The sequence below is a fragment of the Pogona vitticeps genome, chromosome 2 (genome assembly GCF_051106095.1).
Source record: "Pogona vitticeps strain Pit_001003342236 chromosome 2, PviZW2.1, whole genome shotgun sequence".
In the NCBI taxonomy this organism is placed as follows: domain Eukaryota; kingdom Metazoa; phylum Chordata; class Lepidosauria; order Squamata; family Agamidae; genus Pogona; species Pogona vitticeps.
Genome location: NC_135784.1, coordinates 250169382 through 250190671, shown reverse-complemented (window position 1 = coordinate 250190671; position 21290 = coordinate 250169382). Strand labels below are relative to the sequence as shown.

Sequence of the window (21290 nt, the reverse complement as noted above, 5' to 3'; positions counted from 1 at the left end):
ATTAAGTCATGTCTGACTCTTCGTGACGGCGTGGACCAGAGCACGCCAGGCCCTCCTGTCTTTCACTGCCTCCCGGAGTTGTGTCAAATTCATGCTGGTAGCTTCGATGACACTGTCCAACCATCTCATCCTCTGTCATCCCCTTCTCCTCTTGCCTTCACACTTTCCCAACATCAAGGTCTTTTCCAGGGAGATTTCTCTTCTCATAAGATAGCAAAACTACTGGAGCCTCAGCTTCAGGATCTGTCTTTCCAGTGAGCACTCAGGGTTGATTTCCTTCAAAATGGATAGGTTTGTTCTCTTTGCAGTCCAGGGGACTCTCAAGAGTCTCCTTCAGCACAACAATTCAAAAGCATCAATTCTTGGGTGGTCAGCCTTCTTTATGGTCCAGCCCTCACTTCCATACATCGCTACTGGAAAAACCATAGCTTTGACTATGCGAACCTTTGTTGGCAAGGTGATCTCTCTGCTTTTTAAGATGCTGTCTAGGTTTGTCATCGCTTTCCTCCCAAGAAGCAGGTGTCTTTTTAATTTTGTTGCTGCTGTCATCATCTGCAGTGATCATGGAGCCCAGGAAAGTAAAATCTGTCACTGCCTCCATATTTTCCCCTTCTATTTGCCAGGAGGTGATGGGACCAGTAGCCATGATTTTCGTTTTTTTGATGTTGAGCTTCAGACCATTTTTTGCACTCTCCTTTTTCACCCTCATTAAGAGGTTCTTTAATTCTTCCTCACTTTCTGCCATCAGAGTGATATCATCTGTGTATCTGAGTTGTTGATATTTCTTCTGGCAATCTTCATTCCAGCTTGGGATCCTTCCAGTCCAGCCTTTCGCATGATGTATTCTGCTGCTAAGTTAAACAAGCAGGGGGACAATATACGGCCTTGACAGCCTTGTCATACTCCTTTCCCAATGTTGAACCAATCATTTGTTCCATATCCAGTTCTAACTGTTGCTTCCTGTCCCACATATAGATTTCTCAGGAGATAGATATGGTGGTCAAGCACTCCCATTTCTTTGAGAACCTGCCGTAGTTTGCTGTGGTCCACACAGTCAAAGGCTTTTATGTAGTCAATGAAGCAGACTTAGATGTTTTTCTGGAACTCTCTGGCTTTCTCCATGATCCAGCGCATGTTAGCAATTTGGACTCTAGTTCCTCTGCCCCCTCAAAATCCAGCTTGTACTTCTGGGAGTTCTTGGTCCACATACTGCTGAAGCCTACCTTGTAAGATTTTGAGCATCACTTTGCTAGCGTGTGAAATGAGTGTAATTGTACGGTAGTTGGAGCATTCTTTGGCATTTCCCTTCTTTGGCATTGGGATGTAGACTGATATTTTCCAGTCCTGTGGCCACTGTTGAGTTTTCCAAATTGCTGGCATAATGAGTGTAGCACCTTAACAGTGTCATCTTTTAAGATTTTAAATAGTTCAACTGGAATGCCATCACCTCCACTGGCCTTGTTGTTAGCCATGTTTTCTAAGGCCCACTTGACTTCACTCTCCAGGATGTCTGGCTCAAAGTCAGCAGCCACACTATCTGGGTTGTCCAGGACATCCAGATCTTTCTGGTATAATTCCTCTGTGTATTCTTGCCACCTCTTCTTGATGTCTTCTGCTCATGTGAGGTCCCTACCATTTTTGTCCTGTCTCATGTCCATCTTTGCACAAAAGGTTCCTTTAATATCTCCAATTTTCTTGAACAGATCTTTTGTTTTTCCCTTTCTATTATTTTCCTTTATATTTTTGCACAGTTCATTTAAGAAGGCCCTCTTGTCTCTCCTTGCTATTCTTTGGAAGTCAGCATTCAATTTTCTGTAACTTTCCCTATCTCCCTTGCATTTTGTTTCCCTTCCCTTCTCTGCTATTTGTAAGGATAGCCACTTTGCTTTCTTGCATTTCCTTTTCTTTGGGATGGTTTTTGTTGCTGCCTCCTATACACTGTTACGAGCCTCCATCCATAGTTCTTCAGGCACTCTGTCCACCAAATTGAGTTCCTTAAATCTGTTCTTCACTTCCACTCTGTATTCATAAGGGATTTGGTCTAGATTATACCTGACTAGCTTAGTGGTTTTTCCGTACTCTCTTCAGTTTAAGCTTGAATTTTGCTATAAGAGGCTGATGACCAGAGCCACAATCAGCTCCAGCTCTTGTTTTTGCTGACTGTATAGAGCTTCTCTATCTTTGGCTGCAGAGAACATAATCAATCTGATTTCAGTATTGCCCATCTGGTGATTTCCATGTGTAGAGTCACCTCTTGTGTTGTTGGAAAAGAGTGTTTGTGATGACCGGCTTGTTCTCTTGACAAAATTCTTTTAGCCTTTGCCCTGCTTCGTTTTGAACTCCAAGGCCAAACTTACCTGTTGTTCCTTTTATCTCTTGATTCCCTGCTTTAGCATTCCAATCCCCTAGAATGGCAAGAACATCTTTCTTTGGTGTCAGTTCTAGAAGGTGTTGTAAGTCTTCATAGAATTGGTCAATTTCAGCTTCTTCAGCAGTTCCCTTACCCCACCCCAAAGTTCTTAAGGATCCTTTCATTATGGAGGAGCAGAAAAGAGAGGTATCTTTCATTTCCAGAAATCAGTGCCACCAGTAAAATTCCCAAGATCAAAATGGTTCCCACAGAAGCTTCAGCACCTTTGGGAGGGGAAGTGAAAATGTTTTACTTCCAAAATGTAGTCACAGCTAATGACATCATAAGCCTTCTGCGACATGAATTACAGAACAGGTTTTCAGTCTATATTTGAAGAATTTGAAGTGAATTTATTCGCTAAGGCTTTCACGGCCGGGATCTAATGGTTGTTGTGGGTTTTTTGGGCTCTTTGGCCATGTTCTGAAGGTTGTTCTTCCTAATGTTTCGCCAGTCTCTGTGGCCGGCATCTTCAGAGGACAGCACTCCCAAGCCAACTACACCAGAGCACAGAGTGCTGTCCTCTGAAGATGCCGACCACAGAGACTGGTGAAATGTTAGGAAGAACAACCTTCAGAACACGGCCAAAGAGCCCAAAAAACCCACAACAACCAATTTGAAGTGAGTTAGACCGAGAGACTATGACTTGATGAAGATTATCTCTTAACCTTCACGGAACTAAAACCTACACCTTCCAGTGTCTTGTCCCCTTCAATCCTATATGCATGTACTTCGAAATAAGCTTTGCTGAACTCATTGACATGTATTTCTGAGCACACATACACAAGATTACACTGTGAATGTCCACTGCAATTAGGTGATGTTAACCAAATTTATTGAAGCCGTGGGGCAGATGGTAAATTACTAACGGACACTTAATTTTTAACAAGCATTTTGATGCCTCAACCTTTTTTAGGATTTCAGTGCAGATTTTTCCGAACTGGATGGCATCATCCACCAACACAGGCAGGAGATGGAAGAATCCAGCAGCACTGGTTCTCAGACTTCAGAACTGGAACGCTTCCAAGGTTTGAATAATATAGTACTTCTAGATCATCGAAGAGCCAATGTGGTGTAATGGATAGAATGGCAGACTAAGACTGAGGAAACCTGGATTAAAATACCCACTTGGAAACCCATTGGGGACACTGCTAAAAGCATTTCTTTAAAAACCCACATATCTTGAAAGTCTTAGGATCATCATAAGTCTAATGTGACAATATTAGAGCATCTAAATGACAACACTTTGTCTAGGCATTAGAACAATCCCCAAAGCACAAGGAATGTAGCTATCATTCATGTACCACTTGTTTTAATGTACAAAGAGTTCTACATTTTTCGTGATACTTGTTTTTACAACAGCCATGAGCCCTAATCATATAATGCCTGATTTTATTGGGAGGGATGGCATTCTCCTAGTCTGTGATGGACTGATACTTATTTAAGAGATTTCATAATTTAGCCCACCATGCATTATGTACCTAAAATCACATTAACTAGCCCTTAAAAATAAAGAGTTACAGTTACTCATAATTAATTCAATTATGAAATAACAAAGGCATAACTTAGTTACATTGCAGTATTAACCTAAAGAGCAATAACCTCATTCCTTTTGCACAGTGTAACTGCAACTTGTATAATTAGAGGCATGTAGAGGAGGAACATCAGATGGTTCAAAGATTAGCTCACTGCACTTCATGCTCTGCTGTGGATGCTGAGGAAATAGCAATGAAACAAATGGTACACATAATTAGAAGAGAAAATTTCCTAAGTGCTGAAAGGTGTTTGATTGTCATAGCATGAAATTTGTACACCTTCCCTGGTTGGCAAATCAGCTTGTTTTGTTTTGAAAACATGGGCTTTATTTGAAGTTGTGACTGCTGAAGTTGAAGGCAGCAGGGAAAAAAGGAAGGCCAAATATGTGATGTATTGACCCTGTATAAAGGAAGCCACAGGGTTGAGATCACGAGAGGTGAGATGACTGTTCAGGACAAGACATTTTGAACATCTCTCATTCATAGAACCACCAAAGGTCAAAGAAGACTTGATGGCATGTAACAACTATTTATTTATTTATTCATTCATTCATTCATTTACTGCCCCATTATTCTGCCCATTTAACATGAAATAAGCAAAATAATTAGATTAGATTAGGCATCCTTCAGTCTTGAGAGACTATGGTAACACCATCTAGTGTGGTTGAGAAAGCCAATTCGAGAGTAGCAATCCCTTCCACACTGAAGACAAATACAATCTGTCCCCTGTCCGGCTCCCTGATTTTGCTGCTTCCGGGACTGCCTCTTTGCCTCGGCCTGCTGGACAAGGGTCTCTTCAAAATGGGAGAAGCCATGATGCACCGCCTGCCTCCAGGCTGAACGCTCAGGTGTCAAGGTTTCCCATCTGTTGAGGTCCATTCCTAAGGCCTTCAGATCCTGCTTGCTGATATCCTTGTATTGCAGCTGTAGTCTCCCTCTGGGGCAATTTCCCTGCAAAATAAGTAAAACATCAAATATAACATAAACAATTACACCAGAGAACCAGCATAACCCCAGATGGTGCATTAAAATCAGATCAGTAAAATAGGGGTGGAAAATTAAAAATTATTTTTAAAAACAAGTTTCTTAGCAGTGAGGAAATAGTATTGTGTCCAGTCTCACCTAGAAGCCGCAGATCCATGTTTCAACTGTTGTAGGGCAAACTGATTGTTAATTGTTTCTTAAATTGTTCTTAATGTTCTCCCAGCTCTTAAATATAAGATATAAACATTCTTCTTCTTCAACAGATTACCATATAGGTGAGACTGAAGCACATCTAAAACCTTCCAAGGTGGAGACAAAGCCCCTCCATACAGATGGACAGTCTAAATACTTATGTGATGATAAAGTCAGGAACGTTTCAAGAAATGGTAAATAAACAAAATCCATCTTTAGTTATGATGTTGGGGGCTAAGGTGATAAAGCCAAGGTCATATAACCAAACAGCAGGTATTTTACTGTCTAAGGCAAAGCACCAAAAGTATCCTCCTGTCCCTGCAAGCTAAAGGACATATTATCCAACACAGGCCATGTTATTTTGGTACTTCAAGCAGAAAATTTTGCAACAGCCCAACCGTAACAGTAAAAAATACAGTAGGAATTGATTAACGGAAATGATGAACAGTTTGCTGCCTTTTCATGACACCCCAGTTTTGCTGCCTGAGGCAGCAACCTTACTCTGCCAGGTGGTAGGGTCAGCCCTTGCTTATAGAGTTGGGTGGGGGAACCATAGGTTGAATTTCTTCCAGATGAGGGGGGGGGAAGCCTTTTTACTCATGGAATGAGAAGGAAAATGCATTTCAAATGCGTTTTCCCAATTGACTGAGAACCTCTGCAGGTTCTAGCAGAAGCAACGTAAAGCGATGTAAGATTTGTCCATAATTCCCATGAGATTATTTGCCAAAGAAAACTAGCACTTTGTCTTCCTTTACCTCACATATCAGTGGCTCCAGCCACCCGTCTGTAACTACAACCTAACATTTGAGTTCTTGTTGTTTTTCAGACTATGCAGACATGCATGATTTGACTTCATATTACTCTATTTCATTTTTGAAACAGAACTCTGCAAGGCTGAGAGACATTGTAGCATACACAGATGTTTCTGGTGGGGCCTAAATTGGAAAGAAACATTATAGATAATCTTTCAGTACAGTTGAAAGCATGTTAGAGTTGAAGAGACGTAATTCAGGCAGACTTTGATAAGAAATCAGACTTGAAGGGAATTCCATGCTTTTTTTCTTAGACAACCAGTTGTAAAACAAAGAAAGCTAGTTTGGCAGATAAGACAAGCACCTGCTCTGATACACACATTGTTCTTTTGAAGATTTTCTCTTGTAGTGGCAGGTTCAACATTTGTTTCCTCTCTGAGGATATGAAATAGAAGGCCAAAAATGAGTCATCATTGATGAGTAGTTTTTATGAGCAGGAGAAATGAGGAAAGGATTTGTGAATGTACTCAGAACACCACTTTTAGCTGACATTTCCAATAGATTGGAAACTTTTCTCCCAATTATGCCTTCCTTTGGTTTTGTCTTTGACCTGGAACAGTGAAATCTCCACACTCAGTACATTTTTGTTATTTATGTATGCAAATTAATATTCTTTCCTTCTCTGCTGGATGACTTTGAGTACATGCAATGGGTGCAGAGAAAAATGATTTTTTTCAATGACAGCGTCACCATGGAATAGGCCCTCCGATAAGCACTACCTTTTGTTCAATCAGATTCACTCGGAATTTTCCACTCATGTTGCGCTAGTCTCCATGCCACTCATTTCATCTGTTGCCAGTTCCTCAGTAAAACAAGAGGCTAATTTGGTTCCATTTTGTGGGCAGGAGGAACCATGCATGCAGATTCTACATCCTATAGCCTGACATACTCATGCAATGCTTTAGAATTCTTCCCTCCCCTCCCCTGCCATGCTGAATGTGGCTCCATTCAGATCAGTTTACACTTTGAATTTTATCTCCTGTATGAATGGGAATATGAGCTTCCTAATCTATTAATTAATTAATTACTGTAAATGATGAATTTAATCAAACATTCCTTAGGTATAAAAGTATAAAAGCCAGTTAAGTGGCATCAGAACATCACCTGCATTACTATACATTGTGATTTTCTCTTTTTTTAAAACAGTGAAATGTATTCTTGCAATTATTTGACAGTTCTAATCTCCCATAGTGTTTAGTTGTGATATTTTTAGATTTATCAAGGTCTAGATTGGTGGTAATAAATATTTTGTTCATCTGACAGTTCCTCCCAACTTCACTAGATTCTTCTACAGACTGGATTACCAGAGGTTTTTTACTGTGAACCACATACTTATTCTCTATGCAATTCTGTAAGTAACTGTGCTTTCCCTCCTCCCCCACAAAAAAAGCTTTGTAGAACTTTTAAAAAGCAAACAAAATGAAAGACTTAGGACCTCTTACCTGGGGCCTGCCTGGTTTGGTGTAAATTTGAGATGAATTCAGAAAGTTGGCCTTCCTGTGGCAAAATAAATGGCTTACACATTCTTTTTTTTTATTATTTGCCGCATAGCCATCAAGATTGGAATACATTCCCAAATAAAAATTTCCACAGGGGGAGGGGGAGCAATGAAAGGAGGGAGTCAAAACTGTAACCTTTACTAAATTGCTCGAGTGTTGTATTGTAAGGATAATAGGCTTATGTGGTTCTCCAAAATCACTTTGCCAAACTCCTGGAGGCTAAGTGAAAGAAGATTGATAGATGTTTTCAAGGATTACGGGTCAAGTGGAACAGCCAGCAGCACTGACAACCCCCAAGCTGTAGCTAAAGGGATTGATGGTGCAGGTAGCAGTGGAATGCCACTGAGTAAAACCTGCAGTGTTGATGCAGCAGGGGGGGTCACTCTCCTAGTTACAGCAATCAGAGGGGAATTCGTACATGAATTCTACTAAAGACTCAGACTCTGGAGGGGATTATATGTTTAAAGGAGGAATTACACATGGATTTGTATTCCTTAATTTTAGGATGGGGGGGGAGTCTTATCTATTAAAAGAGGGATGGAGAACCATTTTCAGTTCTAGAGCTAAAATGGCCCCAGACTTGCTGAGGTCACATGCCAGCAACAGGCAAAACTACTGCCTGCTGGAAGTGGATCCACTGCTCGCATGTGCCAACAGCAAAAAGCAGCATTTTCTTACTTACACGAATGCACACTCACCTTTTCTTCTCTCATATACAAACATCATTCATACACATGCACCCACAAATGGAATCTACTTTTCCCAGCACCACCTTCTCAACTGGTCCATGCAGATCAATTGGTGGGGCAGTGCATTTTCCTTGGCTAGGGTTAGGTTTTGGCAGCAGTGGGGGAAAATGTGGAAGATGCTATGGGTTTGGGGTAAGGTGTTTTGCTTTCCCCCCCTCCTGCTCCCATTAATCACACAATACATAGGGAAATGTAAATCAGTCCAGAGTCCCCTCCTTCATCCATAGCTTTTCCCCTCTACCTCTGAGACTTCTACCTTTAAAAAAATGAATCCTTTTGCATCAGTGTAGGCATGTGATTGCTTGAACTGATGCAGAAAGGGTAGATGAGCCGAGCACACACACAAAATACCATCTCTCTTGCCTCCTACAGTACTTCACCAGGGAGGACAAGCTGTGCAAATGTACAAACACAAGGCAGCACCAGTACATACTATCTAGCAAAGCCTCTCTCTCAAAACTCTTCCTTCCTTACACATCTTCTACTCCATGGTCAACACTCCTGGAGAGTATTTGGGTGTGTGTGTTTTTACAGCTTAACAGAGCTTGTAAAAACAAATGTGTTGTTTTTTTAAGATAAATAGATAACTAGATGAGGAAACTGAAGAATGAAGCCGTTTAAGGTAGTTTTTTGTAATGATGCCACCTGTAGGGCTATAAATATACTGCAAAAAAGCAACAAAAATGTGTGGCACTTAAATTACATGGACAGAGATCCCCCAGTGTGACTTCACAGCAAATGAATGCAAGTGAATTCACTGTTCCCTTGCTGTGGAGTCACATTCTTCGATAGCATCTGTTACTCAGTGATAAGCCTTTTCCTTTGCTCATCTCTGGGTGAAAATAGAAGATATATTTACTATGCACATTTTTAAAATAGTGCTCACTTTAAGTAGTAAAGGAATTATCTGTACAGCACATGATTTTCTTCACCTTTGTATTTTGAACTGGGCATGCTTTGTTTTATTATGCGTTATTGGAAAGTGAATGTGTTTAATCTTTGAAGAAAACCCACTGTAGAAGGGGAAATGTGTTAATTTCTGGTTAGCCCTTCCTCCTGCTCAAGTGCTGATAGAGGAAGTCTTCCTCATGAGTGGGGCAGGGAAAAGGTGTGGGGCCTGTAAGAGGGAGCAGGGCCTAGAGAAGAATTTGGCAAGCCAGAAAGGGCGAGGTGGCCCACGGGTCACATATTCTCCATGGCTATATTAATTTCTGTGTTAAGGAAAATATATCCAACATAATTTTGAAGGACTTGAAAAAACGTTTCTGTCTTAAAATGACACATCAGCTTGATTGAGATGGAGATTTAAGTTTAAAAATAAAAATTAATACAATAGCAGCTTCAACATCTCAATATGTTTCCAGTACAGTATTGTCAAATGCATCAATATGCTATCAAAGGGTCACATCTATTTCTTTGTCTGTTTCTCACCAAATCTTCCCTACAGTGTTTGCATGCTCATTTTCTCCACATTCTACATGAGATACAAGATATACATTCTGGAAGAGCAACTTGGGTCCATGGCTTCACAAATAAATGAGTAAGTTTGCATTTTCCTTATTGGAACCTTCTTTAGCTTTTCATTGTTGTATGCCTCTTGCTTTCCTGTCACCACAACTTCCTTCCAAATAATTTATTATATTGTATATATTCATAGCTATTCCCATTTTGAAATCCTTACAGCAGGAAAGTGGTGACGAGGAGCCTCCAGTGCACAAAAAAATCAACATCTAGGCTCCTGAAGGATCAGATCTCTCTCTCTCTCTCTCTCTCTCTCTCTCTCTCTCTCTCACACACACACACACACACACACACACACACACACACACACACACAAACACAAACACAAACACAAACACAAACACAACCCTCTCAGCCAGGAAGGAATGGGAGTCCCCATTTAGAGAGACAAACTCCCTGCCACAAAGTTATTGGCAAGATACCCTAGGCCAATGGTTCTTAACCTTGGGTTACCCAGGTGTTTTTGGACTGCAGCTCCCAGAAGCCTTCACCATCAGCTGTGCTGGCTGGGGTTTCTGGAAGTTGCAGTTCACAAACACCTGAGTAACCAAGGTTAAGAACCACTGCCCTAGGCTACAGAATTAGTGTTTTAAAACTGTGTTCTACTCTTACTGTCCAGTCTGGTTTCCTTTTTCTTTCTGCTGTCTATTATTTAATAGCTTTTAAATGAAGGAGTTCATGATTGAGGAAGACCATAGTCTGAAGAGCTTTGAAAGGGGGTGAGGGAACAGAAGGAATTTACTAACAAACATGAGATTCTCTCCTTTTTTACGTGCAGTAGGCATTTTTGCTTGTTCAGAAATCTGCAGGTGAACAAGGTATAAACAAGAGTTCTATTTATTTATTTATTTATTTATTTATTTATTTATTTATTTATTTATTTATTTATTTATTTATTTATTTATTTATTTATTTATTTATTTCCCGCCTATCTGGACTACCAGTCCACTCTAGGCGGCTTCTACCATCATATTTCACTACAGACATCAAAGACCACACCCAGAAATAGCACCCAATAGGACCACCACCACCCATTGATTGCTAATGAAGTTCTTGAGAAAATATATCGTTGCCATATTTTTACTGTCTGCCCTACTGTGGCTTTTACAAGAAGGCTGGCATGCAGAAATTTGGAAGATGAATTATTTTCTGACATGAAGACAAAGTGATAGAAACCTATGTGCCTCCTAAATTTCTACATGTCAGGCTGCTGTTAAAGCTACTAGAATAAAGTCAGTTTTTATGAACTACTCAAAACTATTAAACATTGCACAATCTCATTTTATTCAGTGGCACGCAGTTTCAGTTTAAAGCTTATGGATGAACTTTTTGCAAAACACAAATTGTGACAATCTTTTAAAAAGAACAAAGGATTATGTACTTTATACAAACTCATGGCATTCCCTTACTAAGAAGTAGTGGTTCTATGCTACACCTATTAGTCTCCATGTTACAACATATAAAGTAAAGGGCTCCTTCTTTAGACCACCATAATCATGGTTAGTTATGACAGCAACTTCAGCTACTCCTATATGGAAATATTAGTTCTCATAAGTGCACCTTCATGTAAACATGGTCAAGATATGAGTCTGAATTTGAGTAGGCAGCACTAGGTTTGATGGGGCTGGCCTGGTCTTCCATGGGAGGGAGGGAGCTCCAGCGTGTGGGAGCAGCAACAGAGAAGCCCCTCTCCTGTGAAACACCTATGAAGGTGGTGGGGCCCTCAGTGGGGATTCCAAATGCTGGCCCCTAGCTCCTCCACCAGGTGCTCCAACCTAATGAATTATAGAATCTCCCATGTATGATGTTACCTGTTTTTAATTGTATGATTGTTTTATTGCTGCTCAGAGGATTTTCTCATTTTCTGTTCTATGCATCACCTTAGGAGGGTTGGCCCCAAAATTGGCTTCCATGAGCTAAATTGATTTTTTTTTTTGTCCCAGCCAGAGTAGACTAATTGAAATAAATGGGATTTATTTATTATCACTTCTTAAAATATTATGGATCTGTCCTCCATCTCTTTTTTATTCATATACAAGTATCTATCTCTATCTTTCATTTCAGACATCCAGTACAAGAATGTTTAGGATCCTCCCTGCATCTTAATGTTGACGGTTTCTGTGAGGAGCTAACAGCTAATTTGGTAAAACTAGAAAAGGTAAATATAGAGAAATGCTTAAATAGTAATAATTAAGTTATAAAACTTTATCAAAAATAACTAGACTTCGTAAATCTTAGAAAAAGAGCTATCAGGGTTGGTAAGTGTGGAATATAGTGCTAATGGTCTAAATTCATCATTGTACCAAAATGACCAGGTTTTAAAAAGGGCAGGGCTGTGGTGAAAGGAAATTCCAGCAATAGTAGCTTGTTGGAATTTGTTAAGAACAAATTCTTACCAGAAAATTGGATCACACCCACCTGGCAGAATAATAGTGAATAGTAAGTAATAAATGAAGGCTGCCATTTTAACTTCCTTAGTAGCTTCAGGTTCTTAGCTTGAACTCCAGAAACCCACCAAGTAGTTTGGAAATGATTCTGCATCGAAAATGGTATCATATGAATCAGACCTCTTACAGATATGGGCACAGACTCTAATAGTTACAATACCACTTTTTTAAAAAATGCCACTATAGCTGGGCACAAACCACCCATCAGTTTGGTGGTTTGTGAGGGTTTGTTTATTGGCTGAAGAGTGTTCAGCACTTCCTAGCCCCACCTTCTCTGGCAGGCACCCGCTCTGAGGCAGCACCTCGATTCCCCCGACCCACCCACCTCCTCCAGACGCTGTCAAACCCCTGTTCAGCTGATAAACAAAACAGCACAAACCGCTGAACAGACAGTTCGTGCCCATTTCTAAACTTTACTGGATTTGATACTAGGAATCTGAGATATCTGTGAAGAGTCATCTCAAATACTGCAGCTTTTCCGTGAGAAGGCATCCTTTGGGAACAGGGCATGTTAAGCCCTTTTGGAAAGGGTGAACCAGCTCTTGGAATTCATACAATAGAGCCTACCTTTAAAAAAGAAAAAAAAAGCAAACCTTAATCATTCACTTCATTTTCTAAGTGCTCTTGAAATGCCATTGGATGGGGTCTGGTCTCTGCTCTTTGTAACCAGAAGCACTTTTTTTTGTTTTGTTTAGTCTTCTACTCAATGCAGATGCTGTCTGTTCCAGTTCATTCGCTAATTGTAGAAGTTAGATGTACTTGCAGACTCTTTCACAGGAGTTTCTAGTCTAAAACTAGCCAGGGAGGCTCCAGTCCACTGCAATCCTATATCCAGTGAAACTTACTTCTGAGTAGAAGTGTAGAAGCTTATGGTCTTCTTAAGTACCGCAATAAAGTAGTTACAGCTGAGAGGTTTTCCCTCAAGAGAGGCTTGCCTTTGTCAACTGTATTCTTTGTATAGATATAGTTTGTATCACTTCCCACTTTCCAAATTTGTGGAAAATAGAAAATGGTCCAGTCCAGGCATACCAGGAAACCATGGTGCTCTTTGTCTTTTCTGCAGAAGTGAATGCAATTACACTTCTGTGTTCTTTACTTTATACAACAGAACATTTCTCCTGAAGTATATTCAAGATGGAGAAAATTACTTTTCTGGATGACAGCTCCAAAACAATTTTGCACTCCAAGAAGTTTTTTTTTTTAATTACATCCATGGCTGGAGTATTCTGTAAAGTGTAATCTAGCGAAGTAACTTTTCTTATATCTGATTATATCTGTCCCCACTCAACAATAAGAGATCTCATCACATCGAAAAGGGCAGAGTCTTCTCTATGAGAAGCCACCACCCGTTGAGGTTTTCAGACATAAAGAGGAGGCGTCAGTTTTTCATTCCATTGTGTAACCTGAAAGCTGCACCCCCATCAGTGATGCGTCTTATCTGCACTCTCAGCCATGAGATGAATTTAATGGCAAAGGTCATCACCACAAAATATGGGGATTCTTCTGGTTTCTCCCTCATCTCCTAATAATTTTGTACCCTCTAGACTGGGATGAGCAACTCGAGCCCCTGCAGGCACCAGCCCCCCCTTTACATTTAAAAATCCAAAAGCAACAATGTGTTGCTACTTGGAGATATTGGGGGGTTCTCTTGAAATTCCTTCCTCAAAAGAACCACAACAGAAAATGGGTGGGCCTGCTCAGGCATTTACTTCTTGTTTGCCTGTTTACTTTCTAATGGCCATTTGCAACAATTCCCGGGCCTGACGTCAGCCACTGTGAGATCTGGGAGCACAAATTTGGCCCCCAGTAGATCACCCGCCAGGATGGTGGAAAATTCAGAACTGAAAAGCTCAGACACTTTTCTGGCATTTTTCCTGATAAAATATTGCCCAACTGCAGGTCTTGTTTCTGCCCATGGACAAGGAAAATTATCTTTGTGGTTTTTTTTTCCATTTTTCATAGACCGTAGACATTCAAAGCATGCTGAATAACACTTCAGTTACTCCACAATGAGCCAACTCTTGTATTTGACTCATTCACAGTATTTTTTTCCCTTATATGCAGTTTATTCCAACCTACCTGCTGGCATATATTCGTGTGGGTTTCTGTGACTGTAGAAATATTTTCCCAGTTATTGTAATTAGAGGAAACTGAAAAGTTCACACAGTATGCTTCCCCTGTTTGCAAGTAGATGCTTATGGGTGAGGGAGGACTATGTGTACAAATCATTACAATAGAAATGCTACAGACAGAAATTATTCTGGATAGTTCTGTATAACATAATCTGTCACCTACTTATAGTAGGCTTACTGATTTAAAGGGTTAAATGAAATTACTGAATTTAATGTACAATGACAAGTTAAAGGAAATATATAGTGGAAGTTTCTCTCCAGGCACACAGATCCTTCAAAGCACAATCAGACTTGCACATAAGCCAGTGTGATTTTGCAAGCTCATCCCAAGACAATCAGATTTTTTTAATTATTATTTCAGGAGCTCTGTTTCTAATAAAGTGCTAAACATGTCCTCTAGTTTGGGCCTTTGGTGGATTGTGACTCTGGTCCTCTTCCTATTATTGTGGAAGTGGCAGAAAATGTCATCCACCCCATTTCCTCTCTCTCTCTCTCTCCACAGTCCACAATGTTTTCTTCTTTCCTAAAGAATTTTTGTTTTAAAGTTTTTCCCCTTAAATCGTTTTTCTTCCTTTCTTTAAAGATACAGCGCAACTTACAAAAACTACTTGAAGACAGGGAATGAACTGAAGACTTCATTCATACCTCATTTCCTACTTGAGAAGGCAACTTAAAAAGCTGGTTCTGCAGGCCAGGGTGCCTATTACCTTTAACTCAATCAAAAGCTACAATCTTTTGCAGCTCCTATAGTTGGCAGTTGTGAAAGTACATATCTGTGCAATAAAGTGCATCTATTCAGATGATGATGCCTTAAAGCTATCTATAATGGCATGTGAATAATTGGGAAGACAGATCTTGACACTTTATTACATTGTTCAGATCCACAGTAATTCTATTTTATTTTTATGTGTGACTTTCAGATTTTAATTTAAGTAGATAAGTGTAGTCCTTAGCCTTGGAAGTGCAATATATGGTACCACTGATCTCTAAAGCTTTGTGTTGTCTTCATGCTTATATCTGAATACACACTCTAGTTTATTTTATCTTTTTTCTTATCCAGACATAGGAGCTGGACATGTATGCTGGGCACAAGTCCCACATGTGCTCATTTGGACCCTTGAGTTGTCCTCTGCCAGGTGCTCTGTTTCTCATATTCTTGCTTGGTAGGAGATGGCATATTTTATAAAGAGTTGCCAAACTGGTCTATTCTGTGTGCTAAAGAAATGTATCAGTTGAAGCTTTTCCTGGAAAAGGCCAGAATCCTTTCAGTGTTTGCATAAGGTTTGAGTAGCTTGCCGCAGCAAATTGAGGCTAACTGACAAGGTGCAAGGGTGTAACTGAGTGCATGACACAACCAAGTCGCACCTCAGTGCCTTGTGCCTTAGCTACAGCTAGCCAGAGCAACTTAGGTAAATCTTTCACAAACACCAATAAGATTCTGGCCAACTGATTTTTTTATTTTATTTTATTTTTGCGTAAGTAGTAATTGTTACTGTATTTCCATCTCAGGAAGCTGTCAAAGGCATATCCCAAGATCTAATTAAAATTAGATGATCATCATCCCATTGAACTGAATTCAGATCAAATTGATGACATATGGCTCCCACTGAAATGAGTTTCCATAGGTATAGCTGGGAAAATATTTTGCAACAATAAAGTTTTAAGACATCTTGAAGGGAAGTAAATTTATAATACCTGTGCAAGTTAGTTAAGACAAACTTTTTATATTGAGTTCAGTGGGACCAAAGAAATTAAATTGTCTAGACTCAATGCATCACATTTACTGGGACTGAAATACCAGATCTGTTTACCCATGAAGTATCCTGCAGATATAGAAGTGACGTACATAATGGTGATTAGTTTATGCAACAAGGCCTCTCATACCTATCACCAGTATTTATGAAAATACACTCCAATTTCTCCAGAAAGGGGCATAAACTGTTAATAATGTTCCATAATTTTAAACAAAACAGCATAACCTTCTGCACAGTTGTTCACCAGATGGGTCTTTATAGAAGTCTAGAGCAGAGGTTCAATCCATTTAAGCTGGTATACACTTTAAATAAGACAGGAGTAGGCACATGGCTGCAAAGCAGTCAAACTTCGCAGGCTAGTTAAATTAGTTTAAACCAGTTTATTCCAAAATGATTTATTTAAAGTCCTTATCTTTTCCAGTATTAAGCACATATCTTACACATCTTTGGGTTGCAACCCTGCCATAGTTTCCTTGGGATTTTAAATGGTTGCTTCTATTCAACATGCTAGGAGAGTGGCTAATTGATGAAGGCAAATTCTCAGAAGCAGTGACATAATGGGTATCAGTAACTCAGGACATGTCCAGATTGGCCCTTCTGGTGCAGGCTGCTGCACTCCAAATTGGGTATGTTGAAGGGGGGGCGGTACAGGTGATACTGTGACCCTGGCATCCAAATGGCATAAAAAGGGAGAGGCAATCTATGTGTAGCCATGCAAGGGGAGGGAAAGCAGCCAATCAAAAGCAGAGAGACACCTGTCTGCCCTTTACAGTCCTGTTTGGCTACACTGAGTTTGGAGAGAAGGAGGGAGAGGGAGCAGAGAGAAAGGAGCAAGACATGCAGAGAAGGGATGTGTGCAATCTCCCCCTGCCCACCTCCACCCCCAAGCTCACATATGGAAACAAAAGAAATGGATCCTCAGTTTTTGCACTTTATATTGAATTCACATGCACACACAAAGAGATAGGGATTGCTTGGAGGGTGTAAAACAGATTAAAAAGGAAAGGGAGGGTGTGCGTGTGAACAAGATACCTCCCCAACAGGATCTCTGTATCCATTTAAAATTTGAGACTCTCAATTCTGTGCTGCAGGTCCACATACACCTCTCTATTTGCACCTTCCAACCACCTTGCCTTTTCTGCCTCTCTTTTGCACGCAACAAATGCCCCACAAAAAAGAGGAGAGAGAGAGAAAGGGGGGAAATATGTATCTTCCTTTGCTGACGTAAGTGTTGATATCCTGAAGCAGCTTGTTTGTTAAGCACTTCACAATACAGTGGTGCCTCGCAAGACGAATTTAATTCGTTCAGCTGTTAATGTCTTACGAAAAATTCGTCTTCTGAAATGCATTTTCCCATAGGAATGCATTGAAATCTAATTAATGTGTTCCTATGGGCAAAAAAAATTTAGAACAAGATCAAATTTGGTTTACAAAGGGTTTATTAAGTGCTCTTTAAAGCCATACATATTGTGCAGATGATTTCAAAAATTTCAATAAAAAAACTTTAACTTTTTAAACACCATAGAAAAACATGTAAAAATCAGCAAATATGAGGCAGGAACAAAAAAGGGAAAACATTCGTCTTGCGAAGCATGGCCATAGGAACATTCATCTTGCAAGTCATCAACCCAATTGCTAAAACCATTCGTCTTGCGAGTTTTTTGTCCTGTGAGGCATTTGTCTTGCGAGGCACCACTGTACTGGAAATTCAAAGCAGAAGGAGCCTTGGCAGCACTGACATCTGGAAGGCTCAATTTTTGTCCATTCCCAGCAACCACATGTGCTGAAAAAGGACTAAATTAGTGCACACCAACCCATACCAAAAAAAGTAGAAGTCCCTGACAGGGGCTCAGAAGGGTGAAGAGTAGGGTGCCTTGGGGGCAAATTGGAGCAAATTGGTCCATTCGTCATGTGGATGCCAGGAGAAAAGCAGACCAATCCACTACAGCAGCAAACCAAACAAAGAGGGAGAAATGCCTCTCTGGACATGCTCTTAGTGACATTTTAATTGTGGGATCATTATTTTTGCCACTAGAATATCTGTAGCCCATCTTTTCCTATATACTGTTGTGTTCAAAATGCCTTACAAATGTAAAGCTGGTGATTCTTTTTGTTTGTTTGTTTGTTTGCCGGATGAGTTAATTCAGAATAATATTATTTAAAATATATTTGATCTGTGTTTTGTTTACATAGCAGAGTTATGTCTTATCATTTCTGTGAAATGTAACTTATTTGTTTTTAAAATAAACTGTTTCTAAAACTGGTTCTATGACTGTTCTTTCTGCATATCCTATCCATACAGAAGCTATCTGCACAGAATCCTACCATTGGCTGAATGAAGATATGAAACGTAATAGTAGCTTCTTTCTGAGATTAAGACATTAGCACCATTACTTAGATTACGGCTGGAAACTCAAGGTTTTCAGAAGTACAAAAAATCTTCATCTTTTCCCCCTCAAATGGGGGCAGTGTTTAAAAAGCAGCTGGGCAAGAATTGATTATCTTCAGTGGCCATGGACAGCTAGAAGGCCCAGAGGGAGCAGAGATAGAACAGAGTATTCTAAACCAGAACACAGAGTGTTCCAATATTTTGCCACCAGTCCATTTCTAGACATTCTGTGTGTAATGAATTAGTTTGCAACATGCCAGCCTCCTTGTAACGAAAGATTTAGATACTTAAACCTATTTTCAAGATAAATATTGTAACTATTCTTCTTGTGCAAAGCTGTATGCCCTCAGATTCTACACAAATCTAGAACTGTTTTTGGAATGTGATACTGGCTTGGAAACTTGGGAATCTATGAACACTTGCTTTTATTCTAAAAAGTAAAGCAAAGCTTAGCTATACTATTCCTGATGCAGGAAATGCTTGCGAATGTGCTGGCAGTGCCTGATGAAATATCTCATGTTTGGAGCAAGTGAGATGAGCAGAATACACTGTGGCTGGTGGTGCTGTGTTATCTGTAAACTGGCAGTAGCAGCACAAATTATGCCAAATAGAAGCAACTCTTCTTCATTTGATTACTTGTATACAGACTGCAGAGTTTAGTTTTTCCTAGCACATAATTCTAAAGCTTGATTTTAAGAATTGGGTGAGTTGAACAGAGAAGCTATAGTATAGGGTAAGGCACAGGTTGGTTTGGGCTCTGTCTCTTTGCATTCTGTTCTTTCTCATCTTCAGCCCAGAAGCCCAACATGCATAACACCTGCCTGGATTTTATCTCACTGATGCAAGGCACAAGCAATTTGCTATAGATTTCAAAAATCAAGCTGAAACATCTGCAAGTAGAAAAATGCCCTTTCCCTTACATAGCATCCCAAGGTAAGTCTACATGGAAGCAAACAAGGCTTAAATAACCATGTAGTGTAATGGCAAGATCTGGACATTGACACTTGTATTGCATGTTTAATCTCATATACAACATAGATCACATAAATTCTAACAACGGTAGCCATCAAACAGTAAGATAAATGTCTGTACATATTATGTATTTATTTAAAGAAATCAACCTATTTAAATGCCATTGTAACTAGCAGCTTTCACAGCTTCCTTAAAAAGCAGTGGTTCTGTATTGTAAGCTCATATTAGTTACAGCAATTTAGTTTGAAACTGTTTAATCCGGTATATTGAGTCCCATTCACACAGGATCACTGCTAGCCAAAGAATGCTTTCATTCTTGGGTAGGTAGCTCAGATTATCAATGTGTTCAGCAATCTGCTTAAAACACACATGATTTCCTTTAGCTCCCTACATATAGGTTCTAGCTGTGCAGTGGATTATTTAAACTTGCTGCAACATCACCTTAATCCAAATCTCTTACATAAACTGTTTTGTTGTTGCTGGTTTTTTGGTGGTTCATAACCAAGAAGATGCACCTTCATTGCCACGCACCTGATACCACTAACACCTTTCCTGGTGAAACTGATTCCAGTATTGGGTTTGACTGCCAAATTAAAGATTATAGGAATGCTCCACTGCACCCACTGAAATTATGTGAGTAATTGGTATCGCGTATCGCTGTTGCTTAAGCTCTGCCGCTCACATGGCAACAGTTGTCCGTTGCACTTGAGCAACTCAATGTGAACATGGGCAAAGAAGCCAGCAAGATCAGCAATCACTTTGAACAGCAGCTTTCTGCAGTATAACATTTCTGAATCAGAAATTTGTAGAAATGTATGGAGACAGTTATCTGGCTGTATAAATTCTGCCTAGTTTATTCTCACAAGCTCATTATACAGAATGATATATCAGTTAAAGCAGCATCAAAACATTTTTCCAATGAGAATTTCAAGGATTGTCTATCAGTTTGGCAGATTTTTTAAAAAAAAAATCATTTCAATATTCACTTATTGCTTGCTACAGCTATAAATGCATTCCACATTGCCCAATCATGTCTTCACATTTCTAAAGTTTGTACTTGTGTCTTTCCAAGAGAGATCCTCCATTCTCAATCTCTGCTGACTTTTTCCACTACGCGTTGTTGACCACTGCTCCTTAACAGTGTTAATACAAACAAATATTTGACTACTGATCTGTCACAAAATCAGAAGAAATAGTGTGGCTCTAATACTGAGACAAGATGTAGTACAAGCAGTTAGAGGCTATAACATGAATTATAAAGTCTGTTCTCCAATGACAGATGCGGAAGAAGAAATCAAAAGGTTTTATGCAAGTATCCAGGAGGAGACCAATCACACATCAAAAGGTTTGCTGATAATCATTGGTTATTGGAACACAAAAATAGGAAACAAAGCAGAATCAAATATTGTTGGAGAATTCTACACTACTAGGAGTCAGACATAGGCATCAGGAGAATGACTCAGAAGTCTGTGACACCACCAGTGTTTAAAATGCAAATATAAGTTTTATTAATCCTGACAGACAATTTTACACATGGATGTCATCAGATGACTAATACAGAAACCCAGTTGACTAAATAAGTGGAAGTAATGAGTGAAGAAGCAGATTGTATTACTGACAATGAACTGTTAATATCAAAACTTGTACTAAAGCTGAAAAAGAACACCAAATAGAGCACAGTGCCAAAATATAATTTCAGTAACATTTCTGGTGAAATTGAAGCCCATATGAAGAAGATATCTGCATTACTAAACTCAATTGACCATGAACCAGAAGAATCTGTGGATGGAAACCAGAGATGTAAGGGAAGAATGCAAAAAGACTAATCCTGTAATCACAAGAAAATAAAAGCCTAGATGAATGGCTAAGCAAACAATTAAAATTGTTAATGACAGGA

At 39.6% G+C, this 21290-nt stretch overlaps 1 protein-coding gene across 4 annotated transcripts in view; it reads left to right on the top strand.

Moving 5' to 3' along the window:
- GRAMD2B (GRAM domain containing 2B) overlaps positions 1-18296 on the top strand; it is a 69379-nt gene extending 51083 nt beyond the window's left edge. For all 4 annotated transcript variants that reach the window (XM_072992402.2, XM_020790679.3, XM_078386221.1 and 1 more), the window contains 6 exons: positions 3324-3435; positions 5190-5312; positions 7194-7281; positions 9626-9718; positions 11764-11857; positions 14862-18296. In XM_072992402.2, the coding sequence (XP_072848503.2) occupies positions 3324-3435; positions 5190-5312; positions 7194-7281; positions 9626-9718; positions 11764-11857; positions 14862-14903 (552 nt within the window). In that variant the 3' untranslated portion in view covers positions 14904-18296. The remainder of the gene's footprint in view (positions 1-3323; positions 3436-5189; positions 5313-7193; positions 7282-9625; positions 9719-11763; positions 11858-14861) is intronic.
- The last annotated feature ends 2994 nt before the right edge of the window (positions 18297-21290 follow it).